This window comes from Phocoena phocoena, chromosome 3 (genome assembly GCF_963924675.1).
Source record: "Phocoena phocoena chromosome 3, mPhoPho1.1, whole genome shotgun sequence".
Classification (NCBI taxonomy): Eukaryota; Metazoa; Chordata; class Mammalia; order Artiodactyla; family Phocoenidae; genus Phocoena; species Phocoena phocoena.
In genome coordinates, this window is record NC_089221.1 from 749,381 (window position 1) to 776,226 (window position 26,846).

The 26,846-nt window shown below is 66.2% G+C and overlaps 1 protein-coding gene across 1 annotated transcript in view; it reads right to left on the reverse strand.

Moving 5' to 3' along the window:
- SLC12A7 (solute carrier family 12 member 7) overlaps positions 1-26,599 on the reverse strand; it is a 40,596-nt gene extending 13,997 nt beyond the window's left edge. Inside the window, exons 1-17 of the mRNA XM_065874027.1 lie at positions 26,476-26,599; positions 13,290-13,384; positions 12,882-13,004; positions 10,097-10,243; positions 8,834-8,888; positions 7,737-7,867; positions 7,262-7,503; positions 6,420-6,631; positions 5,724-5,891; positions 4,166-4,264; positions 3,547-3,604; positions 3,063-3,237; positions 2,293-2,411; positions 1,948-2,046; positions 1,514-1,633; positions 617-721; positions 52-220 (exon numbers count right to left, since the gene is read on the reverse strand). Coding sequence (XP_065730099.1) covers positions 52-220; positions 617-721; positions 1,514-1,633; positions 1,948-2,046; positions 2,293-2,411; positions 3,063-3,237; positions 3,547-3,604; positions 4,166-4,264; positions 5,724-5,891; positions 6,420-6,631; positions 7,262-7,503; positions 7,737-7,867; positions 8,834-8,888; positions 10,097-10,243; positions 12,882-13,004; positions 13,290-13,384; positions 26,476-26,599 — 2,241 coding nt within the window. The remainder of the gene's footprint in view (positions 1-51; positions 221-616; positions 722-1,513; positions 1,634-1,947; positions 2,047-2,292; positions 2,412-3,062; positions 3,238-3,546; positions 3,605-4,165; positions 4,265-5,723; positions 5,892-6,419; positions 6,632-7,261; positions 7,504-7,736; positions 7,868-8,833; positions 8,889-10,096; positions 10,244-12,881; positions 13,005-13,289; positions 13,385-26,475) is intronic.
- Between the last annotated feature and the right edge of the window lie 247 nt (positions 26,600-26,846).

A 26,846-nucleotide genomic window follows, 5' to 3' on the forward strand; every position in this document is an offset into this window, starting at 1 on the left:
TGGAAACACGACGGTGCGGCCCCGGCGCCCCCTCCCTGGCGCCTGGCCCACCTCTTCGGCCTGCCGGGCCTGCACATGCTGGTCCAGGAAGGTGCCCTCCAGCACGGAGCCCACGATGGTCAGGCCCTTGCCGGCCTTGAGCTGCGAGGTGAAGGACAGCAGGCGGGGGTGCTTCACGCACTGCTCGGCGTTCAGGTTCACCAGCACCAGCACCTGTGGCCTGCCGGGGCGGGGGGCAGGGAGCTGTCACCACGGCGACTCACCCCCACTCTCACGCCAGGTGAGCTGCGTGAGACCCCCCCCCCCCCGGGCCACGCGCCCCAGGCTCCCTGCCGGGCAGTGGGCTTTCCGTACAGCTAGGCCTCGGGTTCTGCAGGGGCAGCCTCCCCTCCCTCCTCCCAGAGGCGAGAAGACTGTCAATGCCCTCCCTCCACGGCAGGTCCCCGGCTGGGTCAGCTCGCCGCCCTCGTCCCCCTCCACCCCCGATGCATGACCAGCGGGCGCTGAGACCCGAGCTGACCAGCCCAGGCTGACGGGGGGGTGGGCACCGTCTTCTCTCTGCAGCCTGCTTTTAGGAACAGGCATCCGTGGGGTCAGAGGACATGGGGACACTCACCTCCAGTTCTTGGTGTGGAGGGGGCCGTGCTCCACGTGCAGCAGGGCGTAGCGGGCAGCGTTCAGCGACAGCCCCCGGATGCCGTCGCCCCACTCCTTCTCGGCCCTGCGGTGGGGGTGCAGTGGTGAGGCCCCGCCCACAGCGCACCCAGGTGGCCACTCAGGGCCTCTCGGCGCTCCTGTGACAGAGGAGGGGGCTCCCCAGAACGGGCGGGAGTACGAAGCAGCAGGACATGGGGAGGGGCGCCTGGTGGCACCCACGCAGGATCTCAGAGTCGGGGTCATCGATGGGGCAGAGGAAGAGGACGTGGGGTGGGGGGGGACTCTGACTCACAGGCCGTGGACCGGCTTACCAGCAGGAGTGGTCACGGCCCCCAGACCCTCCTTCCAAGCCACCCTGGAAGAGCTGGGAGGGACTTCAGGCAGTGTCCCTGGAGGCCCTCCCACCCCCCATGCCCTGAGAAGCCCACCCCAGGTCCCACCTCCCCAGGGCCTCGCCCCCTGGAGGGGTCCAGGGGAAATGCCCCAGTGATGGACCAGGGGCTCTGAGATGCACTTAACCGGCCCACCGTTTCGGTTTTCTACAGTGTACCTTTCAGAAACGTCTATTTCTGAAAATCCATTGTACAGCAGTGCTACCGTTACATAGATTTCAAAGTTTACGAGGAGCACTGCCGGAAAAGCACGTTATACTTACGCACAGATACACGCAGATAAACCTAACGAAACGGCGTAGCAAATGTGGAGTCAATTAGAAAGAGTAAACGTGGTCATCCACTGGTGAGGAGCTCACAGGCAGAAATCCACGCAGCCCCCAGCAGGAGGCGTGGGCTTTGAGCCCTCCGCCGCTAGAGGTCCCTGAGCCCTCACCCCGGGAGAGGGGCCGGCGGCAGCTCACCCACGGTACTCGATGTACTTGTAGATGCAGCCGGCAATGAGCATGGCGCAGAGCGCGTAGTACCAGGAGCAGATGAACATCAGGGCGAAGCACAGGCTCATGCCCAGGAAGGAGAGGGTCCTGGGGGACACGCAGCTCAGAGGGGGCCCACCTCACCGCCCGGACACCCAGACCGGCACCTGAGCAGCCGCCTCGGACCCCAGCAGAAAGCCTTGCTTTGGTCTCATCAAGAGCACAGCAAGGATGCTGGGACCGGCTTCTCCACCCGGACCATCCCAAGGGCTGAAACGGCCCCGAGGCGCCTACAGGAGACCCGGCTCGGAGACCGGGCTGGTCCCACGACGGCTAGCCAGGCACCCAGGTGGCAGCTGGCCCCCAAGACGCACCGCGTGCCCCAGAGAAGGGAGGGGACCGGGCTCCCCACGGCCGCTCACCAGTGGTAATACTTGAAGCGCGGGCGCCAGTTGGGCGTGCGCAACAGGGTCTGCAGGGCGCAGGCCAGGTTCACGAACATGTAACACATGAGGAAAAACCTGGGGACGTGAACAGCGGCGTGAGGGGCGGGCCAGGTCCCGCAGGGTCCCGCTGAGCTGCCTGAGCCGCCGCCACCTCCCCCGGGAGCCCCCTTGCCCACATCGCGGTCCCCTCCCGTGGGGTCCGCCTGCCCCGTCATCCACCGCCTGGCCCCCTCCTCTGCCCTATGCCCTCCCGTCTGCCGTCCCCTAAGCAGGGGCCTCACGTCCCAAGGGTGGCTGCCAACGGGGCCAGTGGCCACTCACATGGAGAGAATGGGGGCCACACTGTCCAGAGAGGCGATGAGGATGCCGGTCTCACAGATCAGGGCCGTCAGCAGCAGGGCCCACGTGGGCTCCCCGTTGGCCTTCCCGTGGCCAAACACCTGCCAGGAGAAAGGCAGGTGGGCTGGGGGCCACGGGCGGGTGGCCGCGGCGGGCGTAGGACGCAGGAAAAAGAGCTCATGTTCAGGCGAGAAGCCGAGCTAGTCGGGTCCAGCCCAAAAGAGGTCTCAGAGTTGCGGCAGAAACAGAGCCGGACTTTTCACGACATGGCCTGGACCTCACCCAGCCACGTCCAGGAAGAAAACCCGACACCCAGAGAGCAGACGGCGGCCCAGGTACCGTCAGACCCCAGACGCCCTCATCGAGCGCAGGCAAGGAGGCGACACCCTCGAGCACTGGACGGGGCTCTCCCCACAGCACACACCCGCTGGGAGGATTCTGTGAGGGCCCTGCTGCAGACCCTGGGTCCTGGAGCACAGCCCTGCGGGAGGGCAGGGCTCGGGAGGCTCTCCCACCAGCCTTTCCCCTGCGCAGCAGTCCTGAGAAGGGAAATTCAGAACATGCGGCAGACACAGGGCGGGACAAGAAATGCAGGCCTCAGGGTGGGCTGCCAGTCTGGAGGCGGGGACGTGGGTCCCACCGTCTTCAGCCGTAAAGATCACGCTCCCGGGCAGGATCTCTGGCCCCTCCTGACGCGCTCCTTCCAGGGGGGAGTGGGGGGGGGGGTTCCCTGCTCTCGGCAGCGGGCTCACCTGCAGGAAAGGGATGATGCCATCCCGGGCGATGGCCTGCAGCAGGCGTGGGGCCCCTGTCAGGCTCTGCAGGCCAGCCCCGCAGGTGGAGAAGAAGGACCCAATGACGATGACCCAGGGCGACGGCCAGGCCAGCATGCCAATGACGAGGTTCCCCTGCAGGGCCTCCCCGAACCTGGAGGGGCGGCGAGCTTTCAGACCCGAGCTGGAGACAGAAACCTCCTCCCACCTGCTGAGTGGGGACGGCCTCTCCCGGGAGCCCCCGCACCCCAGCTCTACCGGGGTCTGAGGTCACTGTGCGGGCCCCCAGCTCCAGGCTTGAGCGGGAGACAGATGCACAGATCAGACCCCAACACGTGGCCACAGGGCCACCTGCGACACACAAAGCTAGAAATCCTGGGGTTCTCAATCTCAAAGCTAAAATCACCTTCGAGAAAACCAGCCCTGGCCCCAGAAATTCCCAGAAGCCATAAACGAAACGCACTTATCTCGTAAGATCACGCCTTCGATGCAAGCCCCGAAAAGCACAATGCAGGACAGGTCTGCGGCTCGGGTCAAGGACGCGGCGGGCATGACGCAGTAGCTGAACCAGCCCCGGACCGACCCCACACCCTGCCCACCCCGCCCTGGGCCCTGTGCCGTGTCCTTGCTCTATGGGGACCTTAGGTCAGTCACGATGGGCCTGGCCTGCAGGGTGACCACCACAGGCACCGGGCTGGAGACCTCGCTGGCTGGAAAGGGATGAACTCAGTGAGAAAGGCTCCACTGGCACCTCACAGCCAGGGAGCCCACCTGACAAGACCGTGACGTGAGCACACGCGTGGCTACACGTTAGTGACGCGTCACGCTGTGGTTACTACACGTGGCTCTCGGACAAAGCCACGTTCTACCACCAGCCCAGGCTGGCGTCCAGGAGTCTGTGTTTATTTTCCAAAGTCAGGCCAACGCCAGCCCAGCCCCCTCTGAGAACGGGTGTGTGGCCAGAACTCCCCAAAGCAGGGAGGCCCGCCCGGAGGCACAGAGGGCCCGGCAGTGAGTGGAGAAGGGCACAGAGCCGTCCGACGCTCAGCACCCGGCCCCCACGCTCGACCCCCCAAAGATACAAATGAAAGACGTGGTCACGATGGCCAGAATGGTTCCAGTGGGGATGGACTTCTGGGCGTCCTTGAGGTCCCCGGACCGGTTAGAGCCCGCCATGATGCCTACGGAGATGGAGGGAGAGCCGATGGGCCACAGGGACTGACGGCACCTAGGAGATGCCACCCACCTGCCCGCCTGCCCGCCCACCCTGGCCCATCTGGGGCAGTCAGAACGGGCCTGGGACTTCCTCATGACGCAAAGGAGAGACCCCCAGCCCGCACGCCGGGCCTCACAGAGCCAGGCTGGACCTCTCTTCACGTCTTGGGTAGGCTGCTGCAGGGCGCGTGGAGAGGTACCCAAATGTCCCCCACGCTCTCCACGGGGACAGCCAGCCCAGCTGTGAAGTCAGTCACGGTGGAGGCTAGGGCACGGCTCATCCCAGACACTTGCCACGGACGCCAAGACCAGACCTGGCCTCCGTGTGCATCGCCCCCGACTGCATCCCCACCGTGATCTCCATTGATCCCCTTGGCCGGGAGCGAGAAACTCCCTGGAGAGTGAGGCCAGGTGCTGACTCACTTCTGGGGCCAGGCCTGGGTCAGAGCGTAGCTCAGCCTCAGCACAGACTCCCCGCTGGCCTCAACCCTCCTCCTTCCCACGTGGTGACTGGCCACCGCCTCCGCCGCCGCCGCCCCCCACCCCGCACCGGTCACTCCATTTGGCACATAAAGTGTAAGCGATTCCCACCGGGACCAAAGAAAATCCAGGTGGCAGCAGGTTCGTTCGACACCTGTGATCCTATCCCAGGCGTGGCCTGACGCGCCAGCACAGAGCCCGTGGGTGTGCCACGGGGCGTGGAAAGACCCACATCCAGAGAAGGTCTCCCCGCCCTGATCACTGACAGCGGGGGGTCAGGGGTACAGGAGAAAGACCCCCCAGGGGCCGGATCCACACCCCCCCACGCCCGTCCAAGTGGCACCGTGACCCCACCTTCGCGGGGAGGCTACCTGCCCCAGCTCCGGGCCTCGGGGAAGGCGGAGGTGAAGTTTGGAGCGGGGCAAGCAGCCCCTGGCAGGCCAGCCTCCCGGAGCGTGGGGACAGGCCTGAGTGGGGGCCAGGCGCGAGGATGGCCCCGGGCCCCTTGGTCGGCCAGTGCCAGCCTGGGGGGGCCGGGGCTCCACTGTGCTGGGCCAGGCTGAGGAGCCCCCAGGAGCAGGTGTGCGCCCACGGGTGCGTGTGTGAGCGTGCGGACCAGTGTGTGCGTGTGCACGTGTGGGGGACTGTGCACCGGGGCTCTCCGGGAGGTCAGCAGACTCTCTTATAAGGACAAGGACGCTGCAGTCCCCGGCCTCTGACGGCCCTCAGGTCCACGGTCGCAGGGCCACTCCGAATACCCTGGGTCTCTCACAAGAACACGGACAAGCCCCCTGACGCCCATAGCTCCCGAGCCCCCGGCTCAGACACGTGGGGAACGGAGACCCCGAAGCTCATCTTTGAGCCAAAAGGAAAAGAAAGATGGGGCGGGGGTGGGCGTGTTAGAGCCGACCGGGCCCTGACCCGCCGGGAGCACCGAGGCCTCACCGGTCACGGAGGGGAAGTAGATGCCGACCAGCATGGTGAAGTAGGTCGTGATGTCAGTGAGCACGTAGGGCAGCCCGCTGGCTCTGCTCTCCTCCGGCACGGGCACCGAGGGCACGCCCTTCTTCTCCACAAACACCCCCTTGTCCGCGTAGGCACTCCACAGGTTATCTGGAGGGGGAACAGGCGGGTCACGAGACTCCACACCTGCCATCACGGCTCCGCCATCGGGTGGCCCATCCCCACCCCAGCCTCCAACTTCACACCAGGACAAGGACGACTGACCCGGAGAAACTGCCCTCTAAGAAAACCATCCTCTCCTAATCTCTGAATGAAAGATTTTGGTCTTGACTTTGGTCCTTAAGTCAAGTCTGATGAAAAAACTTACCTCGTACAACAATCTACCCCTGACAAGCTGCCTGAGGGACCCCACCCGTTAATCATTTCCCTTATCAACATGCTAATCCCCCGTGCCTGCCGCTTTGCAATTCTAAAGATAAAGGGTCAACTTCGAAGCCCTTACCTGCTGCCTGCAAGATTCACCTGGCGTCTACGCTCTGGGGAGAATCAGCCCAGAGAGACCCCAATGGGCCAGCAGCTGGGGGCGGGGTGATGTGGCCACAGGTTGGGCGGAAGGACAGGACCCAAGGGACTAGGCTCAGAAGGCCCGGCCCCGGCAGAGACCCGCCGGACGCTCACCCAGGAGGACGCCGCTAACCACACCGGGGATGCCCTGGATCTCCGTGACGTTGTTCTGGGCAAAGTACTGGTCGCAGGAGATGCTGGCCGTGGATCCGTTGCAGAAGAGGCCCCAGAGCGCAGTGGTCGCCGAGCCGTTGGTGGTGGCGTGGACTTTGGCACAGACGTCGAAGCTACGTCGGGACAGCGTGCGGTTCCCCAGCAGACAGATTCTGGGCGGGAGCAGGTGGTGAGACGCCTCGCCCACCGCTCTTCTCCGTAACCGAGTGGAGTTCGCAGGTCCCTCGTGAGGCGCTTCGGACCCCCTCCGCTCAGGGCGACAAGGGCATTCGCATGAGGGACCGGCCCTCAGCAGGTTTCCAGCAGCACCGGGCCCCGGTCCGTCCTGCCGCCCTCCGCTCTGGGGCGCCTGACGCGGAGTGAATGGCCCGCGTGGCGTGTCCACGTGCGCAGAGCGGCCGCCCCCCACCCCGGGCTCCTCCTGGCCCAGCCCGGTGGGGCCGCACGGGGGCTCGCGCGCTCGCTCTGTGACCCGGAGCTACCCCGTTCCTCGCGGCATCCTCACCCGGAAGGGGACAAGAGAAGACCCCGCTCAGGGGCTTCCATGAGGACAGGGCCACAGCCGGGAGGAGCTCGGTGCTGCTGGAGTCACCAGGCCTGTCCTGTCCTCGCAGACAGCACGGCCACGAGAGCACCGTGACCTGTTCGCCCTCGACCCGGCCAGAGTGGGGACGTCTGCGGACACAGGGCGCCATGCCCAGCCCAGCCAACGTGGTCAGCGGTTAAGGCCCGGGCCACAGACTGGGGCGGGAAGCCGGCCCGGAGCCGGGCGGAGGACTCACGGGATGTCAGGTGGGTCGAAGGCGGTCTTGACGACGCCGGCATAGATGGCAAGGATGGACAGCACGACGCAGGCCAGGAACACCAGGGCCAACTTGTTGACGTACTTGACGCCCACGAAGACCACCGTGGCCATGAGGGCCAGCGTGCAGGTCCCGTACACTCGCATGTTGTGTAACAGGGCTGTGGCCTCGCCGTCCGCGCCCTCAGCCCGCACGATGGCCGCGCTGGGGGAGATGTAGGTCTGCAGGGCAAAGCGAGGTCAAGAAGGGCCGCCCACCCCTCCCCAAGGTGACCGCACGGGCGCGCGGGGCCAGGCGCGCCCCTGCACCTCCCAACGGGCCCTCTCTGAGGGGGCGCGGCACCGGGCTCCGCCCTGCCCGTGAACCTCCACGCCAGCAGACGCCTATGGGACACACCCTCAGGTCGCGCGTCTGCGGCCTGGACAAGGGAACCCGCCCGAAACATTGCACTTACCAAAAAAATCTCAATGGTCCCCAAAATGTACATGGCCCCCGCGAACGTGGTGCCCAGGTAGAAGCAGAGGCCCACGGCCCCCCCGAACTCCGGCCCCAGAGACCGCGATATCATGTAGTAGGAGCCGCCCGCTGCAAATACGTCAAACGGGAAGCAGCGGGTTACGGACCAGCCGCTGACCGTGAACACAGACCTGCTGGGGCAGACGGCCTCGTCCACGGGATGGGGAGCCCGGCCGCAAGGGTGGAGACACGCGCCTGAGTCCACAGGCGCCCTCCCCCTGCTGGCGGCTGTCTTTGGAAGCTGTGACTAAAGGAGGGCGAGCCACAGTCAGGGGCCTGGACCCTGACGGCCGTGCCCGTACGAAGCCTGTGGCTGACATCACACCCGAAACCTTGACTCAACTTTCGCCCAAGAAGATTTAAAATATCAAGAGCTCTTTAGTCATCCTTTGTGTGTCACACCTACGGATACAGTGACACCCACGGCCTCGCCAGCCCGTCCCTGGTCGTCCTGTCGGTCGGCTGAGACCCCACTCGGACACTGACCAGGGACCGTGCGTGAGACTGGGCACCTGGAGGACATCTCAGGGTGCAGCCCCCCCCCCCAAAGAGCAAGTAGTGGACAGCGTGAACGCGACAAGAAAATCCCTGGAGGCGTTTACGTAGATTCCCCGAGGAGAACCCCAATTTCTCAGGGACCCCAAGCACACGGGCAGGCTCTGGGGGACGAGCCGCAGGGGGCACCCCTCCCTGGCCTTAGAAAAGCCCCACTGTGCCCTCGATGGGGGGGCACGCCGGGGGGAGCGTCAGGTGCAGGTGGGGGCCGGGAGCCGCCTGAGTTCTGCTGCCCAACGGCAGGGTCACTGCCGACGGGGCCTCTGGAAGGGAAGGGCCTGGCCGCACCACGGGGATGTCTGCCCCTCCAGATGTGGGGATCCATCCTGCAGGCGGGTGAGGGCGTGTCCGCGCTGGGACCCGCCCTCTGCCGCCCCTGGTGAAGGGTGAACGTCACACGAAGGGGCACGTGCACCACCGTCCACAGCGGAGCCCGCTCGGTCACCCCCCGCCATTCCCAGCTCCCCGCGGCACCCTTACCTGGGACCATGCCATTGGTCGCGATCGCACTCATGGAGATTGCGGTCAGCATCGTCTGCAGAAAGACGGGGGCCTTTTAGAAGAACGAGCATTTGCGAGAGCCACCCCGGGAGGCGGATGGCACCAGGCCTGGGGCGGCGCCCGCCTGCCGACTCCCGGCTGCTGACCTCAGAGCGCTGCTGGGTAACCGGGCGCCATAATGCTCAGGGCCGCAGCCCTGCTCTCTCCCACTTCACCCCCAAAGCTGAGCTCCCGTGAGCCCCCCCAGGAAACACCCGACTCGGGACCGCCTCCTGCGTCCTGAAGGGATGCAGGGGGACCCCCCTGTAGGCCCCCACCTAGGTGCCCCGCGGGCCACCCCCCCCACGGGGCTGGGGGACTGCCAGAGCCTGTCCAGGGCGGGCCTTCTCACCCGCTGCGCAGGAAAGCAGCCACACCTGTGGGCTGGGGAGCAATTACTTCCCAACCCGAGGACCGGAAGAACAGCCCCCGGGAAGCCTGCAGCCTCAGTGCCCACCTGACTGGTTCCCGCCAGGGACGTTTCTAGCTTAACAAAGGCCCTGCTCTGTATCCTGCTTTTCATCGGCTGTTACTGGGGGAGAGGCGGGGTGACGGCTCCACAGACACTGCGGGCTCGTTAAGTGAACGCAGCACGTGGGGAACAGCGAGAACCTTCAGGCACGACAGCACAGGAGCGGGAAGGCCGTGGACACAGAGGTGGCCCGGGGCGGCGGGGGACGCAGCCGGGGGACAGGCAGGGCAGCAGGCTGGGGTCGAGGGGACCCTGGCTCATCTGCATCGTTGGATTCTTTCAGGCAGGTGGCACTTGGGGGGCTCAGAGCAGCTGAATCACCCTCCTTGTGACAGCGACGGAGAAAGGGGAGGGGGGGGCAGGTGCTGAGGGCCACTTAGGGGTTGAACCAGGCACGACAAGCTGTCGCAAGAGAAGGCTCCTGGGCCGCTAAGGCAGACGGGGACGTGGGCGCGGAGGCCGTGTGGAGGAGGGCCTGGTGAGCCGGGTGCAGGGCTGAACGTGTCACCAGCGGGCAGGGGACCTGGGCTGAATGCAGGACGGGATGGCCGTGAGTGGTGGCCACCAGGGGACGCTGACTCTTGGCTTCTGCGGAGGCGGGCCCATGAGACTGCCCCCGGCCGGTCAGCAGCCGGGTGCTGACCTGCGCCCACACCAGCGCAGGTGAGGGGTGCCCTTGGGGCCGGGGACCCCGGAAAGCCCCGACGTCCAGCTGCCCCCGCCCCACTCACGCAGGTGCAGCACATGGACACGATGAGGAAGGACTCCAGGACGCCGGCCGCCCCCACGATCCAGGTCAGGCGCAGAAAGAGGATGACACCCAGGATGTTCTGCAGGCACGGCAGGTAGACGCCAATGAGGGTGCCCATGCGGGGGCTCTGGAAGAGAGCGGAGCAGGTTCCGGGGCCCGCAGCGCCTCTCCCAGAGGCCCCCTGCCCCCGCTGGGAGCTGAGTCCACACCGTGGGTCCCAGAGACCGTGAAGAGGTCAGGGGACAGGAAGACAAACGCAGACCAGCAAAGGCCCAGCTTCAGTTACGCGGAAAGCGGCTGACGCGAGGCCAGGGCTTGGAGAGAACCCACAGTAGGACCCCTTGAAACTGTGTACAAGCCCCTGGGTCCTTGTCTGACTCAAGAGTGAATGACTGGGAAACGTGAAGACGTATCAACAGAAACAGACAATAGCTGTTGGCCTGAGGAACTGGCAGTAATTCAGACTATAATTCTGCCGCGTCTCAGAGTCACGAACTCCCAGTTCCCCGAAACACATAAAGGCCTGACACACCTTCCTAAGTTGTTTCTGCAGGAAGCAGACGCCCACCAGATGGAACCTGCTGGCCACAAGCACACAGACCCCAGACCGGCTGAAACCAGAAGGCTGACGATGCTTGAAACTTCACCTTGATGCCAACCAATCCGAGAGCTGTCCACGAGCTGACCACGCCCTGCTCCTTGACCACTGTAAGACTACCCCCTGCAGGGTGGGCACAGTTCCTGAGGCGCTAGCCTGCTGTGTTCCCTCTTTGCCTGGCAAAGAAATAAAGCTACTCTTTCTCTTTCCTCCCAAACTCTGTCTCCGTATTTCTATTCGGCACTGGTGTACAGAGGCTAAGATTTTGGCAATACCCTCACTGCCCAGGAGCAGGGGGGCGGGGGCAAAACCACGTCACTGCCCCGGGGCAGGGAGGGGAGAGAAGGGCTTGGCCCCCGCTCCATCAGGGGCACAGCGGGAAGGTGGGGAAGTTGGAGCAAGCCGACCTGGGCTCTGCCCGAAGCGACTGCAGCCCAGGTCCTCAGGAGAGCGCGAAGTGGGGGGAAATGAGAGGCCGGAAGGAAGGGTTAGGGACCGGCCACCATTCCCTAGGCTGCAAGGGCGCAGAAGCACCAAGTCCAGAGAGAAATCTGTCGCGTCTTGACCCACCTGGAGGAAGTGCCCAGCGAGGGGAGGGGACCCAGCGAGAGTTCAGACAGGACGTGCCCTCTGTGAGTGAGCCCCTTCCCGAAGGCCCCGCAGCACGGCCGACCAGATGCGGCCTGGGAGAGGGTCGCCCTGCCGCGGGGTAACCGCAGGAGGGTGCCTGACAGAAACGTCTTCCGTAACCCCAGACAGACAACAGCCGAGCAAAGCTGCCCAGAGGAGAGCTCGGGAACAAGGCCGGGGGCCAGCCCGTCCTGCCCGCCGGCCAGCGAGACGGCAGCGTCAGGCGACACAGTCGGGATTTGGGGACACCTGGCTAAAAAGGCAAGAGGACGTTTAATGGGGAAGCTGCTTAAACTTAGGCGAATAAAAGGAAAAAAAGCTGGAAAGATCTGCTTTGAAAACATTTCCTGTGAAAGGGGCCAGGCTGCCTGAAACGAGGCGTCCTGTGGAGGCTGGGGAGACGTGGCCCAGCCCGCTCGCTGGGCCGAAAGGCGGGCCCCCCTCAAAGGAAGCCGGGGGGCTTCTCAGGGTGAGAATGGAAGGTCGACCCACAGGAACGCCCGCAGTGAGAGAGCTGGCACGGGGCTGGCATGGAGCAGAGACCCCGGGGAAGTAACCCAAGGGGGCACCTGGGGAGCATGGAGGTGGGTCAGAAGCCTCGGGCAGACTCGGCCTGAGGCCTGGACGGCACCCGGCAGCTGGCTTTTCATGCCTGGGCCCTGAGCGCCAGTGTCCGGGGCAGCCCGCCCCCCGCGGACCCGTGTCCTGTTTGTGGATGACGGAAGCGTGGCGGTTCCTGGCCGCGGGCGCAGAACGGTGGAGAAGGGTGAGGGCGACACAAGCTGAGAGCAGCTCCGGCCCCTGCCTTTGGCTCAAGGACCGTGAAACACCAGAAGCAAACCCTCCAGTCTCACGGGCGCGGGGCCCCCACCCGCCTGGCCCAGCCTCAGGCCCGGCCCATCCCTGTGCAGCGGCGAGACGACCCTGAGTCGTCCTGAAAGGCCGTGACGGGGCCCCCGGCACTCCCATAAAAGTCAGCTTTGAAGGATCAACCTGGCCGGTTACGAGGCCCAAGACACTAGAGGCGCCCAGACCCTGGAGAAGGCACTTTTGGGGGACCGACCCCCCATCTCTGTGCCCCCTGGGCAGAGGGACAACAAGGGCCGCTCCCACGGACCCATGCCCGGGGGTGGGGCGGCCGGGTCATCCCGCCAAACCTGCCCACCTGGCCACACACGGTCGTGCTGAGGGTCACGGGTGGCCAGCGTCAGCCTCTGGCACAGGCTCCCGGGTGCCCTGGGGACAGAGGCCAGGAGCTGCCCGCTCGGGTCCCGATCTGCCCTACGCACTGTGCACAGCTCGGCAGGCTGGGCTTACGGGACCTCCCCAAGGTCTCTGCACAGACTCCTCGGAGAGCTGGGCGCATCTTAGGAGAGGCTCCCAGAGGTAAACCCTCAGAAATAAGGCTCCCAGGAAGGCGGCAGCAGGACAAGTTCTGCGACTGAGAAGCGAAGGGCGGGGGGGGGGGGGGGGTGTGTCCAGGGGATCCGGTGGGGGAGGGGAGGCCCTGGCGCGGGGCGGGGCCGGGCTGGGGCACCTTGGCCTGGCGCCGCCGGCTGTCCTCGGCCTCCTCGTGTTCTACCACGCCCTGGCTCAGGTTGGTGTAGTTGGCCAGCTTGTTGAGTAGCGAGGACACCATGGGGTTGCTGTCCATCTCCTCCTGTTTGGGGCCGAGGCGTGGAGTTAGTGATCCCCCCCACCCCGAGACGCCCCAGACCGACCAGACCAACTTCCCAGCAGGGCTCCCGCTCTACGTGCCCAGCGGGTCAACGGTCAGGGCTCAGGGCCCCGGGGCTCCCCGGACGGCCCAGGCCCAGCCCCTCCGCGGGGCTCCCTGAGGCCTCTGCCCGGACCCCAGGGCACCGTTAGGCTGGGCTCTTCTCTCGCAGGTACTGCCGCCTGCGCTCTGAAGGGGAGAGCGGGGGGGCGGGGGGTGGTGACCCACCTCAAAGAGCGCCATGCTCTTCCTTTCAAAGGCTCTCTCTCCGTCCACGTCCACGCTGCCGATGAACGGGCTGTTCTCCCCGGGGTTTCCATCTCCTGTGGGGAAGGGCTCGGTCAGATGTGAAAGGAATTAAAGGAGGCCACGAGGGAACAGGAGGAGGGGCCCCACCAGGCACTTCTCTACGTGCCTCGGACTTTTCTAAGTTACCTGTCAGGGGCGAGGGACCAGGTAGACAGAAGGCCAAAGGTGGCGCTGGGTCCAGGAACCTCAAGTCCCACCCCGGCCCTTTTGGGTCCCGCGGGACAAACGGCTCAAGACCAGCAGATCCGGACAGGCTGGCCCGTGACCGTCCTCGGCGGGGACGGGGTGGGGACCGGCACTTGTACCAGGTGGCACTGAGGCTCGCTGCTTTGTTCTGACAGCAGCTTCAGCTTTCCAATCCCCCCAATCCTGGTGGATTACGGCGGCCTCACTGGTGACCCCATTAGCTCAGAGCACAGTCCCCGCGGGGAGTGTCACAGAGCCCACACGTAGGCGCACGGCCGGCAGGTGGCCCATCGTGGCCCTGCTGTCTCCACGGCTGTTTCTGTCAGGAAGCCCTGGCCCGCCATCCCCAGCTAGAGTATATCAAGGCCCTCGGCGTGGCCAGGCCACAGAGGAGCGAAGGGTCAGCCCCGACTCACCCTGGGAGCTCCTCCCAGCTCCTGAAACGCGAGCCTTACCACGTACTCCCAATTCAAAGCAGAGAGAAAAACCCTGATGGCATCGCTCTGATTCCCAGCCCTGCCCCATCCCAGCGGGTCTGGAGCAATGCCATCCCAGAAGCCACCAGCAGGGACACGGGGTGAGCTCGGAGACACCAGCACCCCCACCTGGGCCCACCTGCACGTCAGCCCCACCCACAGGCCTTCTGCGTGTGACGTGACCCTGTATCAGAAGGACCGAGTGAGGACACCAGGAAAAGGCGCTCCAAACTGGCTTTTCTCAGGCCCCCAGGGGCCCTGGGGCAACCCGGAGCATGACCTCAGTGGGGAATCACCTGCTCACCAGGCCCCGTCAGGGGTGACACCCGACTTCCTGATGGAATCCCCCAAATCCCCAGAAGGAACCAAAGCCCAGACGCACAGGGAAGGGGAGCCCACAGTCCATCCCCTGTGAACTTACGTGCCTGCCCCTCACAACGGACACAAATTCGGGAGCCACCGGGGTCCAGGCATCACCCCCTCACCCCCTGAAATCCACAGACCCACACCCATCCACTGAGGCCTCCCAGACCCCTCCCCAGAAAGTTCCCAGGGTCCAGCCCGTGGAGGCCGCATGGCAGGCAGAGCTCTGCCCTCCTGCCGGACGGACCCTGTGCCCCTCACTGCCGAGCCCCAGTGACCAGCTCAGGGGCAGCAGAAGGCCCGAGGAAGCCAGTGGCCGGGGAACCGCTGGCGGGGGAACCACCAGCAGGTGCTGGGACCAGGGGCGACACCTGGAGGGGACGGGGCAAGGACCCCCACACACACCATGGCCCCACGAGCCACCTGTTCATCACCACGGGGCAGGGGCAGTGCCAGGAAGAGCCGACCACCCACTGAACCAGGGGTCAAGGTGAACACGAGGGTCACAGGCTGACCGACACCCAGGAGAGGACATGACTGCCTGGGTCCCCGGATTCCAGCACGAGGAGCTTGAGGCAAATCAAAGGAGCCACCGGCCCTCCTCAGAGGCCTCGGAGGACACGGGCCGGCTCCGGAACGTTCTGGAAAGGGGAAGAAGATGGAAGCAGCCCGATTCTTTCCATAAAGGACATTATTGGGCTGCCAGCGAAATCTGAGTAAGACTTCAATCAATGAAAACGTCCTGACTTTGGAGACTGTACTACAGGCATCACGAGAGGGAGAGGAAATGTGCTCGTTTCAGGAAACGCACAAAGGGCATCGCACCTTCTGCCTGTTCTCAGCACATCGAAAGGAACGTGCGAAGAGGGGGAGGGGGAGGCATAAGGCAGGTGGGACCAGTGCTCAGGCAGATGACACGTGAGCCCGTGCTCTTGCAAGTTTTCTGAAGTCCAAGTTCTGAAGTTGGGTCAAAACAAAGCTTAAAAAATGCAACCACATTCAATTAAACAAGAAATCCCTCCCGAGCGCCCTCCCCCGCTCTGCAGGCGTCTGCGGGAGGGCGCCAGCCCGTCTCCCTCCTTCCTGCTTCAAGCGGGCTGCTGTTCAACACCTTCTTCCTGGTGATAATGACTGTATTTTCCTGGTAACAATCCTGCTTCCGACTGGGTTTCTGGTGTAAACGGAAGCCACAAAGAGCTCTCTGCAGACCAGACTCTGGAGGACACGCAGGCCGGCTCTGTCCCGGTCAACAGGCTTCAGCCACGCAGGCCAGGGGGCCAGCCACCCCGGGAGGGGTGCTGGGTTCTCCCTCTGCCCCAACCTTGGACAAATTCGTGGCTCCCAGGTCTCGTGTTCCTCGTCCAGGGAGAGGCGGCCACCACGGACAGGGCCTCCACTCAGCTCAGGCCTGGCTGCCCAGGTGCCCCTGCCGCCCCCGCCCGGGAAGCACAGCCTGGTCCAGGGGGCTCTGGGGGTCTGTCTGAATGCCCACCGGGCACGGGGCGGATGGGCACCTGCAACCACGTTCAATCCACAGAGACAACATCTTTCTTGGAGCATCTGATGCTCCTGCTGGCTGGGAAAGTGAGCCACGACCTCACACAGGAGCTGAGACAGCTGGCCCATCCGACGCGACGAGGGCCGGGGGGTGGCCCGGAGCCGAGGGTCGGAAAGGAGCAGAATGGGCGAGAAGTGCCTGGGCGACGGGGCCCAGGGAGATGGCCAGGATCAACTGATTCGAGGCAGGTGGACGTCAGTGGCTTATTTACACACCGGACGACCGTGGAGACCGCGGAGTGGGAAGCAGTGCCGTGAACGCCCCACAAAGGCCAGGATGGCCCGCCCCGTGGGGACACGTGTGCTGGGCACGTGTGCACAGGGAGCCCGGGGACGGCCAGGACTGGGCTGTCAGGCCGTGAGGCTCTGGTCTTCCGGCTCGCTGCTTATAACCAGAATTAATGCACAGAGAATGGGGGAACACACACAAAACGCACCGGAGGAACAGCAACACACGCCCCAGCGTCTCCGTAAATCCCCCCCCACCCACCGACTCCCCTGGTTTGGGGGCTGCACCGCCCACACCAGAGGTTACGGCCAACAGTGAGTCTCCTTATCCATCGTAAACCACCGTCTTAATCGCTAATCCTTTGAGAACACGTTTCCCTTCATTTCTGAGAAGGCAGTCCTCGGGCATGCTTTCCGAAGCGCTGGGGGACCCAGCGGAGAGAAGAGGCTCACGCGGGAGCCTCAGGCAGCCATCTCCTCCTCGACCTGCTGGAGCCGAGACTCTTGGTTTAAAATCAAACGCTTTGGGCCTCCCTGGTGGCGCAGTGGTTGAGAGTCCGCCTGCTGATGCAGGGGACGCGGGTTCGTGCCCCGGTCCGGGAAGATCCCACATGCCGCGGAGCGGCTGGGCCCGTGAGCCATGGCCGCTGGGCCTGCGCGTCCAGAGCCTGTGCTCCGCAACGGGAGAGGCCACAACAGTGAGAGGTCCGCGTACCACAAAAAAAAAAAAAAAATCAAACGCTTCTACCTGAGGGACACACCTGCGATCCCATCCCACAAAATGCAAAACCGTCACAAGCTACCCGGGTGAGCCTTAAAATTCCCCTAATTGCTTTCACCGCTGGAGAACACTCAAATCTCAGTTTTTATTTTTCAAGGGAGGGGCAGGTTACAACTCAAGTCTTCACAAAGGAAACTGGTACAAACCGCCCCCTCCCCGGGGCCTGAGCCCTTGGAACACGCTGGGGGCTCTGAAGACCTCAGGCTCCGGATGGACAGCCCTCCCGCCTCCACCGGGACTCTGATGGCACCCGGCACGACCCTGCCAGGCCTGGTCGCGGCTCTGAAGAGCAGGGGTCCTCCTCTGGCTGAGACCCTCCCCCACGTCTCGGGGAGGAGGCCGCTCACCTGGGCTTGCGCCCGCTGAGCACTCTGCTTGGTCATGACAATGAGGACCCAGGACAAGCCCGAGCAGAGGGGATCCTGGGGGCGCAGGGCCCGCCTCACCGGCCCCGCCGCCTCCGTCCTCCTGGGGCGGGTCCCCCGTGGTGCCCCCGCCGGGCACACAGCCCGGAGGTCACCGGGCGCCCTCGCTGCGCAGCGGTGGCTGCCGGGCCATGTGGGAGGGGCCCCCCGATGGTCAGGTGTCCTGGGCCACGCCGGCCGGGAGGGCAGGACCCACACCTGCTGTCTCCGGGCAGGAGCGCTCGGGCCTCGTTCACCTGCTCTAACGGATGGGCAGGGCTGGGCCGTCAGATGTGTAGTCAGACAGAAACGGCCTGGAGGCCACGCGACTAACACTCCCCACCACCACCAGAGCTGGCTCCCCGCCTCACGCACAGGTGGGGCTTTCGGCCTGCTCGTTTCACGCGGCAGGGGCGCCGCCGGTGGGGCTCACCGCGCCCCACCCACCGCCCCCAGGGGCCGGGACGGCATCCTGCCCGGGGCTCCCAGGATGACTGGCCAGCAAGGCCGGACCAGACCAGGCCCAGAACCCAGAGCTGCAGACCAGCCTCGGCCCAAGGCCACCGAGGAGCCCCCCCAGAAACGGGCGGAACAGCGGGTGCCTGGCAGTGAGAGCCCAAGGCCCGGGGAGCAACCGTGGCCAGGAAGGGGCGAAGTGGGCAGGGCATCCCTCCTCCTCCCTGTGAGGGGAGGCAGCAGCGAGCTTCGCACGAGGCCGTGTGTCTTGTGTCACCACGGGCGTCCTGAGAAGCCCCCGCGCCCGCAAGCACCGGCCTCACATCCAAGCGGGCCCTCCCCATCCGGTGCAGGCCTGACGCAGCTCAGAGCACCGCTGCCTCCACCAGCCCACGCGCCCGGCCCTCGGAGACACACGGCTCCCCGCCGAGGCGGCCTCTGCTCTTTCCACCTGTCCTCGACCTGCTTCTCCCACATCCGTTTTGATGCCCGGTTTCTGGCTCCATGAAATGCAAACTTAACCCTGAGTAAACGTGGTGGTCACCAGGGACAGCGTGGGACCCGGTGCTCTGGACGAGGGGGCGGGAACAGGAAGCCACCAGGAGAGGCGCGTGCGCCCTCATCATCAAGCAAACGCAGCAGGACCTTCGGGGCGGGAGGGGACGGCCCAGGCCAGAGAGGCAGACGGGACAGGGGCGCCAGCTGAGGGGCAAAGCGGAGACCGGCAGGCCCGGACCCAGTGGTCTGCTGTGGATACCGGCTCAGAGCCCCACCCCGCTGAGGGTCCCGAGTGCAGCGTCCTCCGTCTCTGGTCACAGCCTCCGCCAGCCCCGCTGCAACCTCTGCGCGCAAGCCCTCCCCTCCCAGTGCGCCAGCCTCCCCGACACCCTCACCCCCGGGCCAGCGTTTGGGATTTCTACCACTGTCTCTTTCTCTTCGGGAAGAGCTCCCAGGGGAGGAGCAGAGAGTGACCTCTGAGGCTCAGAGCCAGAGGCGTTCCCGAGGGTCAGCTGGGCCGGGCCTGCACCGAGGCACGGGCAGTGGGCGGCCCGCAGTCCTCCCCTGGGGTCGCGGGGCCACCTCCCACCTGCCAACCTAACAGTGCGTCCGACTGGCCGGCCCCCGAGGCGTGGTTCAGCACCGCAACGGAGTTTTTAGGTTCCATGACCCTCAGCGTTACTAATGCCCTCTGGCCCTTGCCCCCTGCTCTCCGTGCTTTGCAGCCAGGATCAATGCTGGATCTGAAATCCAGCAGCCTGGCCACCTGGGCCAGTGGACTCCCCGAGGGGCACAGCCTGAGAAAAAACCGTTCTGCGTTCAAGCCAGAAAAAAAGGAAATGCTTGAGGCCGAGAGCTCCCGTGCTTTCACAGCAAGTTTCTGGCTAAAACAGAAACCCGTTCTCTGGCGAAGACAGGGGAAACACTGACAGGACAGGAACCACCCACAGCCCGGCCAGCTGGACGCGGCCCCTTGCCGGGGCACCTCCCAACGTCCTCTCCTGGAGGGCTGCCTGGCCCTCCCACCCAGGCCTCTGGAGCGAGAAGTGCCTGCCCACAGGCGAGAGCCGAGAGGGCAGGAGGTGGATGTGCCCCTGCCCCTCGGACCTCCATGGGCCCTTGCCCAACCCTCAGGCGTGGCCTGCGGGGGCACCTTGCCGGCTGGAGGCCCAGACGTCCAGAGATGCTACTTCCCAAGGGCCTCGCCAGGTGACCCCGTGCGCCTGGCCCCCAGCTGCCCCCACCAAGCACAGACCCCGCTGCCTGGGGCCAGAAGCAGCACCGTCCAGGCCCACGGACCACGGGCACGCGGGTGGCGGCAGGCCGGCTCCACCCTACCCGAGGGTGCTGTGCACGTGTGCCCGGCATCTGGAACCCAGCACCTGGCGGGGCGTGGCGGGTGTCCGCTTGGAGAGGCGGGCAGGGCCGGATCACAGCACCTCTGCGAGGCCTTCCAGAAATGACACAGCCCTCACTTCTGGGAGCACCCTGCCACCAGCGCCCCCCGTGACACCAGGTCCAAGCCGAAACCAGAAGCAGGGGGCACAACCGCGGGGAGAGCCTGCCTGGCCCAGATGTGCCCCCTGCCCCCGCCACCCCGCAGCCCGGGGGGAGGGTTCTCCCGCGCGACACCAAGGACCGGGGTGCTTGCACACAAGGACTCAGGAAGGCTCCGGGCACTGGAGGGACACAGCCGCCCTTCAAACCAGACCAAGGTCACGGCCACCGCCCCGGCGTCCGCTGCTCCAACCAAGGGCCTCGGCCCAGCAGTCGGGCCAAAGACACCAGCTCTGGCACCTTCTCCTTAAACCTGACACTCGCACAGTCGAGACAACAAGGAAAGTACCGGGATTCTCGGCTACTAAGAGGCAGGAACACAGAGGAACCAGCCAGCCACACACGTTAACACACGTGTGCAAGCACACGGAGGCACACGGGGCACGGCTGGGGACCACAGCTCTGTGAGCTGCTTCCCCAGAACAGTGTTTCAGGGACTTCCCGCCCGTCCAGAGGACCTGCCTCCCAGGCTGGACGCGCTCCCTCCTGGGCAGCGTGGGCCTCCAGTGGACTCGGGGACCCGGCTCCCCGCCGCCCCTCGGTGTCTGCTGCCGAGCCGACCTCTCTCTCCTCGGGAACTGGCAGTCGTGATCCCAGCCTGGGGGTGGGGGGAGGGGCTCAGGACGGCAGGGCCGGCCCAGCCGGGGGCAGAGGCGGGAGGTGGGCAGCCGGGAGCCCCACCAGCCTCCCGGGGCAGCTCCTGTTACCGACTCAGGCTCCTGCCGGGCTGCGGCCAAGACCCTCCATCAGAGGGAAGAGGAAACCCAAGAACCACCCAGCGCGTCTCTCCTCTGATATCGGCTCCACGGGCTCCCTCCGCAGTGACCGTCCCGAGAGCCTCCCTGAGAACCCAGGCCTGACCTGTGGGCACCGTGACCAGATGGGGCCCAGGACACGGCCACCTCTGGGACAGGCCGGCTCCAGGAGAGGGAGACAGGCACACGGAGAACCCCCAGGACGGCGCGGGGCCTGCACAAGGCCTCCCCATCACCCTGGGGGGGCGTCCCGCTCACGTGGACTCGTGGGGTGCCCCCGCCTCGCAGACGGCGCCAGGCCACAGGCACACGCTGACCACGCGATGCCCAGACGGGTTCAGCTGCAGGGCGGCCGCAGGCCGGTTAGACGGGAAGCAGTTCTGGCTGCGAGCAGTAAACGCAGGCCCAGGAGCCCAACACCCAGCAGAGACCCCAGCGCCACAGGCACATGGAGCCAGGGACTCTGCCCGAGAGCAACCCTGAGCACAGGGAACTCACAGCTGGTCACAGGGCCCACCCAAGCCGCAGGAAGCTCAGAAACAGAGCTTCCACCTCCTCCCGATTGTGTTCTCTACCGCCCGAGGAAAGAAAGAGGAAACAAACCCAGCCCAGGGCCCCAGGGCCTTGCAGCTGAGCCTGGCCAGAGGCGCGGCAGCGAGGCCACGCAGACACACAAGGCCCCAGGTCGCACCGACACTTCCCCCTCTTCCCGGCCAGGAGCACAGCCCTGCAAACCCCCCCAGCCATAGGGGCACCTGGACGGGGCCCCTCACCAGCGCTCCCGGCACGGGGCTCCAGGGCCGACACGGCGCCAGGGCCCACAGGTGGAGGAGCGGCCGTGGGTCGGGGGGCCGGGGCGCCTCGTTCTTCGGCTGCTCCTGCTGAAGCTGCAGGCTTATCTGCACAGACCAGACCTCTGCTCTGAAGAGGGAGTTCCCGCTTTCTCATAAAAGCAAGGTGTAACCCTTTGTGCCCTGCCCTCTGTGCCGGGCCGCACTGCCCAGGGTCCCTCAGAAGGGAGCCCAGACGGCCCCTGACCGTCACCCTGGCCGGCCTCACACTCCCAGAGCCGCTTGCAGACGCCTGCTCCCCGCAAGCAGCGCTGCTGCAAAGTGACTACGAGAGGGACGCCCCCAAAAAGCACCTGGCTGCGTGCAGGGCAGCCGACACTCACGCCGAACAGCAGCCTCTGCCCTCCAGCCTCACGTGCCCAGCAAGGCGCAGCCCTTCAGGGGGAAACGGGAGACCCCCAGAGACCAGCCAGCGGCACTGTCTTCGCATCCGCCTGTGCCTCCAACGTCCGCCCCGAGCACGACCACAGTCCCGCTGCTGTGCCCCGAGGACACCGGCCCTGGGAAGGAACCCCCGGCCCAAGGCCGCCCCCCGCCCAGGGCAGGAGCCAGCACCTGCTCGGGTCTGCTCAGGACGGTGGCCACAGGCCTGCAGAGCAGAGACCTCCCTCCACGGCCGGGTCCCCCGGGGGCAGGGAAGTGAGGACAGCCCCCTCGCCTACTGGGTCCGACCTGGCAGACGCCCCTGGCCATCCCGGCCGCCCCCTGCTGGGTCTGTGGTGCCCTGAGCTGCAGTAAATCAAGACCCTGGGTGACCTGGGCCCACACAAGGCCCCTCACCCTCTCTAGGCAGGCCCCTCCTCCAACGGCCCCGCGAGAATTCCCCACCACCACCACCAAGCGGAGAGTAAGCCCGCTGCCCACCTCCAAGCAAGGGACACGTGGGATCAATTATTTGAAAACAACGGGGTCCGCGCGGAGACCATGGGCTGCAGGGCCGTTCTGGTTCTGAAGCCCTGGCCGTGCGACCGTCCGGCCAGAGGGGCCTCTGAGCGGCAGGCTCTCTGTGCGGTGGGGGCCCCGTGTCACTGGGAGCTGCTCTGCCCGGGTGGGGCCACCTGCCCCCGTTCATAAGGTGGCTGTGGCCTCAGACAGACCCCCTCTGCTCGTGTAGCCACCTCCAGTGACATGGGCACTCTCGTGGGCCTGGCCGCACGAGGGGACCGGTGGGATTCAGCCTGTCCGTGTGTAACAAGGACCAACAGCAGCCTGTCCCCCGAAATTCAGCCCCCGGGATGGGACAGGGTGAGCCGGCCTGAGACAGGCCCCTCGGGGCAACGAGTCAGGGTCTGACGCCATGGGGCGCTGAGCTGGCCCAGGGGGATTCCACAGAAGGGCGGCATGGAGCCAGCCGGGGTGGGGCTGTCCTGCCGCGCACGCGCGTGTGTGTGCATCTGGGAGGATTGGTGGGAGGACTGCCTGGTGTGTGTGTCCTGGGCGGCCCCTGGCAGAGTGGAGCCGTGGGCTTGGCTGGGCTCTCTGTTAGGCAAGGAGAGGGCCCCAGCGGCCAGCAGGGCTTGCGTGTGGAGAGGCCACTGCGCCGAGCGTCCTGGGGCGTGTTAACGGTCTCTCTGCCCGGCGCCTCTTGGGGGCTGGGGGCAGTGGAATTCCCTGCTGCTCCAGCACTTGGCGGAGCCCGCTGGTTGGTGATGCCCTGTGCGCTGCTGGAGAATGGGGGACCGCTTCTCGCCCTGGGGCCCCGGGGGACCGGGAGACGCTCGGCACCATCCACTCTTCCCTCGGTGGATGAGGTTCAACCGATTTTCAGGGGTCAGCCCTTCGGACAGCCTGCGCCGTCTGCCCTTCCTGCTCAGACGTCCCCCGCGCCAGCATGACGCATCCCTTCCTTCCTGGACCCAGAGGCGGAGCGATGCTTGAGGCTTTGTCTCGGGCCCACTCTCCGGCCGCACTCACGTCCCAGCGCCCAGGGCCTCGGCTTTGTGCTCTGACCACCCCAGCGGCAGCAGACCCTCATGGGCAGCGGGCACACGCATCGGCTCACAGCCCGCTCCCCGTGACCCATGAGCCCCGCAGGACAAAGGTGATACTCCCAGAGCTGCCTGGGTCAGTGGCTGGGGGCGCGGGTCCCCTTCACAGGGGGCAAGAGAAGACCCCCGGGTGACCCACAGGACCTGAGCGGCAGAGCATGAAATCACGGGAAAGGAATCCAAAAAGAGGAACAAGGAAGGAAGAGGAAGCCCCAGCAGAGCTGTGGGCAGCTCCCGGGGAGGAACGGGCAGGAACAGTGGCCCTCCAGGGCCCAGCCCACGGGCCCTGCGGTGCGGGGCAGTGTGATCGGGGCCACCCCTCTGGGGGGTGCACGTGGACCCCCCCACCTCACTGCCCGCAGGCCACCTTCCCGGCTCTAAAGCACCAACTGTGGGCCTGCCGAGCGGACACAGCCAAGGTCAAAGTAGCAGGGGCAGTTCAAGGTCAACATGTGGTATTGGCCACCGCAGCCTGATGAGGCCCAGAGCCTCCGACAGCCAGGAAACGGGCCCCGGCTTCACAGGCTGACAACGGGGCTCCCCGGCAGGCCCAGCCTGGACACAGGAACCAAAGGCAGTCCAGGCGGCCGCCCCGTGTCGCAGGCTCACCGACTAGGCCGTCAGCCTCAGGCCAGGCACAACCAAGGCCGGTCCCACCAAGCTCTGGGTCAGCCAGGTGGGCCTGCAGACGTGAGCGCTGGCCCCTCCTCACCTCCCTCCCACCCTCGCCCTGGCGTCCCACGCTCCCTATTCCCACGACAGCCCCAGGTACATCTCGGGAGGGTATCCCCAAACCTGCTTCACCAGCACCACCGGGAGGCCCACCCAGAAAGCCAGGTGCCTCCCTGGAGGTTCTAAGGCTGGCCACGGAGTCAGGAAGGAACTTCAGTGACTCTGCGATGAGCAGGTGTGGCCACAAGCTGGACCACAGGGTAAGGGCTCCGCACACGGGTCTTCAAAGGGGCTCCCTCCAGCGGTTCCGGCTCCCGCAGGACTGTCCCACCAATGAGCAAGGGCGTGAGGCTGCTTCCCAGGCTCCCCCTGTCACGCTGGCGTCACAGGGCCTCTCCGGGCACCGACCGGTCTGACGGCTTGCGTTAAAACTCAGAACCCAGCTGAGCAGACCCCGAAAGGCAACGGCACGCCTGCCTGTGACCCCATAGCGGGCTCCGGCCAGTTCCCCAAGGCCTTCTGCCGCTGTCTCCCTAAGGGAACACGAGGACGAGGGAAGAACACAGGCTTCCCAGGGTGAAGTTCTGCGCCAGCTCACCTGAGTGTCACAGGTACAGTTCAGACCCTAAAGGGTTTGCTGAAAAGCATGCGGGACGCCCACACTTAGCATTGGCCGGTGCTCCTGCCTCTGAGAGCACACAGGCAAGGCGGGTTCCAGACGAGCCGGGAGAGGGATTGGGGCTGAGAAAGCAAGAGCCTTGGACTGAGGGCGGCTGGGGGCTCGAGGCCAGCTGGGCAGGCGACACCACGGCCCTCCTGCAGCCCTGAGCGCAGGCCCGGGGCACCGAGCTTACAGAGAGCCACCGAGGCCCGTCCGAGCAGGAGCCAGCAGGCAGGGGGCCGCACACCCGGGAGGGCTGAGGGTCCCCAAGGACACGATGGCTCCTGGTGGCTGGTGAAACGCCACTCACCCAGAAAGGCCACACCGGGATGCGCTAGTCGGAGCCGCAGTGAGAGAAAGGCTGGGCTTACGGACTCTGCCTTCAAGTCCGGCCTGGTTTCGGCCTCCGAGCCGTCGGCATCCGTGCCCACTCCCACACCCACACCCACGTGCAGAGGAAAGCCGGAGGGCACCCGAGGGGTGGGGTGGGGGGGCCCTGCCGACCCACCCCTGCCCACTAGGACGGTGTGCTGCCCCCAGGGGGTGCCCGGCCTCTCCTGCCAGGCCCCAGGACCTGTGGCCTCCACTGACCTCGCCCCTTTTCCTCCCTGGAGCAGGACACCTCTTCCCCAACCCTCCATTTCTAGAGGGGCGCTGAGCCCCAGATGAAGCAGCGGACTCAGGATGACCAACCTATCAGCTGCAGAGAAGCCCGGGCCTGGAGCCCAGATGATGGAGGAACAGGCCTGGGGATGCCCCGCACCAAGAGAAAGTGAAAGTGCCAGAGACCTCCTGATTCCAGCAGCGAAGTGGGCAAGGAGGACCTCAGCCTGAGTACAGCTCCCCCCCACGCCCCGGCAGGGACCCGCAGTCCTTCCTGCTCAAGACCCCAGAGTGCGGGCCTGTCCCCGGTCAGCCGGGCTTATCGGACTGGCGGCCCTTTGCCCCACCGCCCGAGAGCAGAGACGAGCAAAGCAGAGGTGGCTGGGAAGGAAGCAGCCAGGCGCTCCTGCCCCGAGGAGCCTTACCACGGGTGGGGACCCCACCGGGTCACCGGGCCTGGGAACTCTCGGAGGAAGAGCCCCTCCTCGGTCTCCATAGCTACCCAGGGCGTCTCACACCTCCCCAGGGGCCCACCCCGAGTGGGAGAAAGGTGCTTCCTAGGCCCCAGCGGGGGGGGGGGGGGGGGCATGGGGGCGCAGCAGAGGAGAGCCCACCGCCCCTGAAGCCCTCGGCCAGCGCCTCCACCACTAAGCCTGGAGAGGGGGCTCGGCAGGCAGGAGTGGGGGGCGGTGAGACGGGAACCACAGAAGCAGGCAAAGCGGTGGAAACTAGTGAGGAGTGAGAGGAAGGCGCGGGCTGGGAATCAGGGGGAGGGGGAGCGGAGAGCAGCCCCACACCCCTTCCTCGGGCGACGTCCCGGGCCCAGGTCGCCCTCCCCTCCCAGCCACCCATGCCACCCCCTCCGCCGCGGCCTCCCTCCCCTCCCCCTCCTCCTCCTCCCCCTCCCTCCCGGGCCGCCCCCTCCTCCTTCCCCTCCCCCTCCTCCTCCTCCCCCTCCCCCTCCCTCCCGGGCCGCCCCCTCCTCCCTCCCCTCCCCTTCCCAACGGCCGCCAGCCCCGCGCAGCCCGGCCTCCGCCTTTGTCCCGCGGGCAGGTGCGGCCGCGCTCACCCTGGCTCGGGCAGTTGGGCTCACCGCCCTCGGGGGGGCCCGGCGCCTCGGTCTGCTCGGGACCCTCATCCTGGCCGCCGTCCGCCCGCGCCTCCACAGGCACCACGGTGAAGTTGGTGGGCATGGCTCGCCCGGCACCCCGGCCACTCCGCGCGCTCCCGCCGACGAGGCCGGACTAGGGCGCAGGGGCGGGGTCAGCGCGGTCCGCCCCCGCCCCGCCCCGCCCCACGTGACCGCACCTGGCTTCCCCGCGAGCCCTGGAAAAGTTTGCGCTCGGTGGGCCGGGGCGGGGCTCCTTCCGCTGAGGACCCGCCCCCAGCTTGCGTCCGGGCGCTGCCCGCGCCCCCGGACCCCCAGTGCCGCCCCAACCC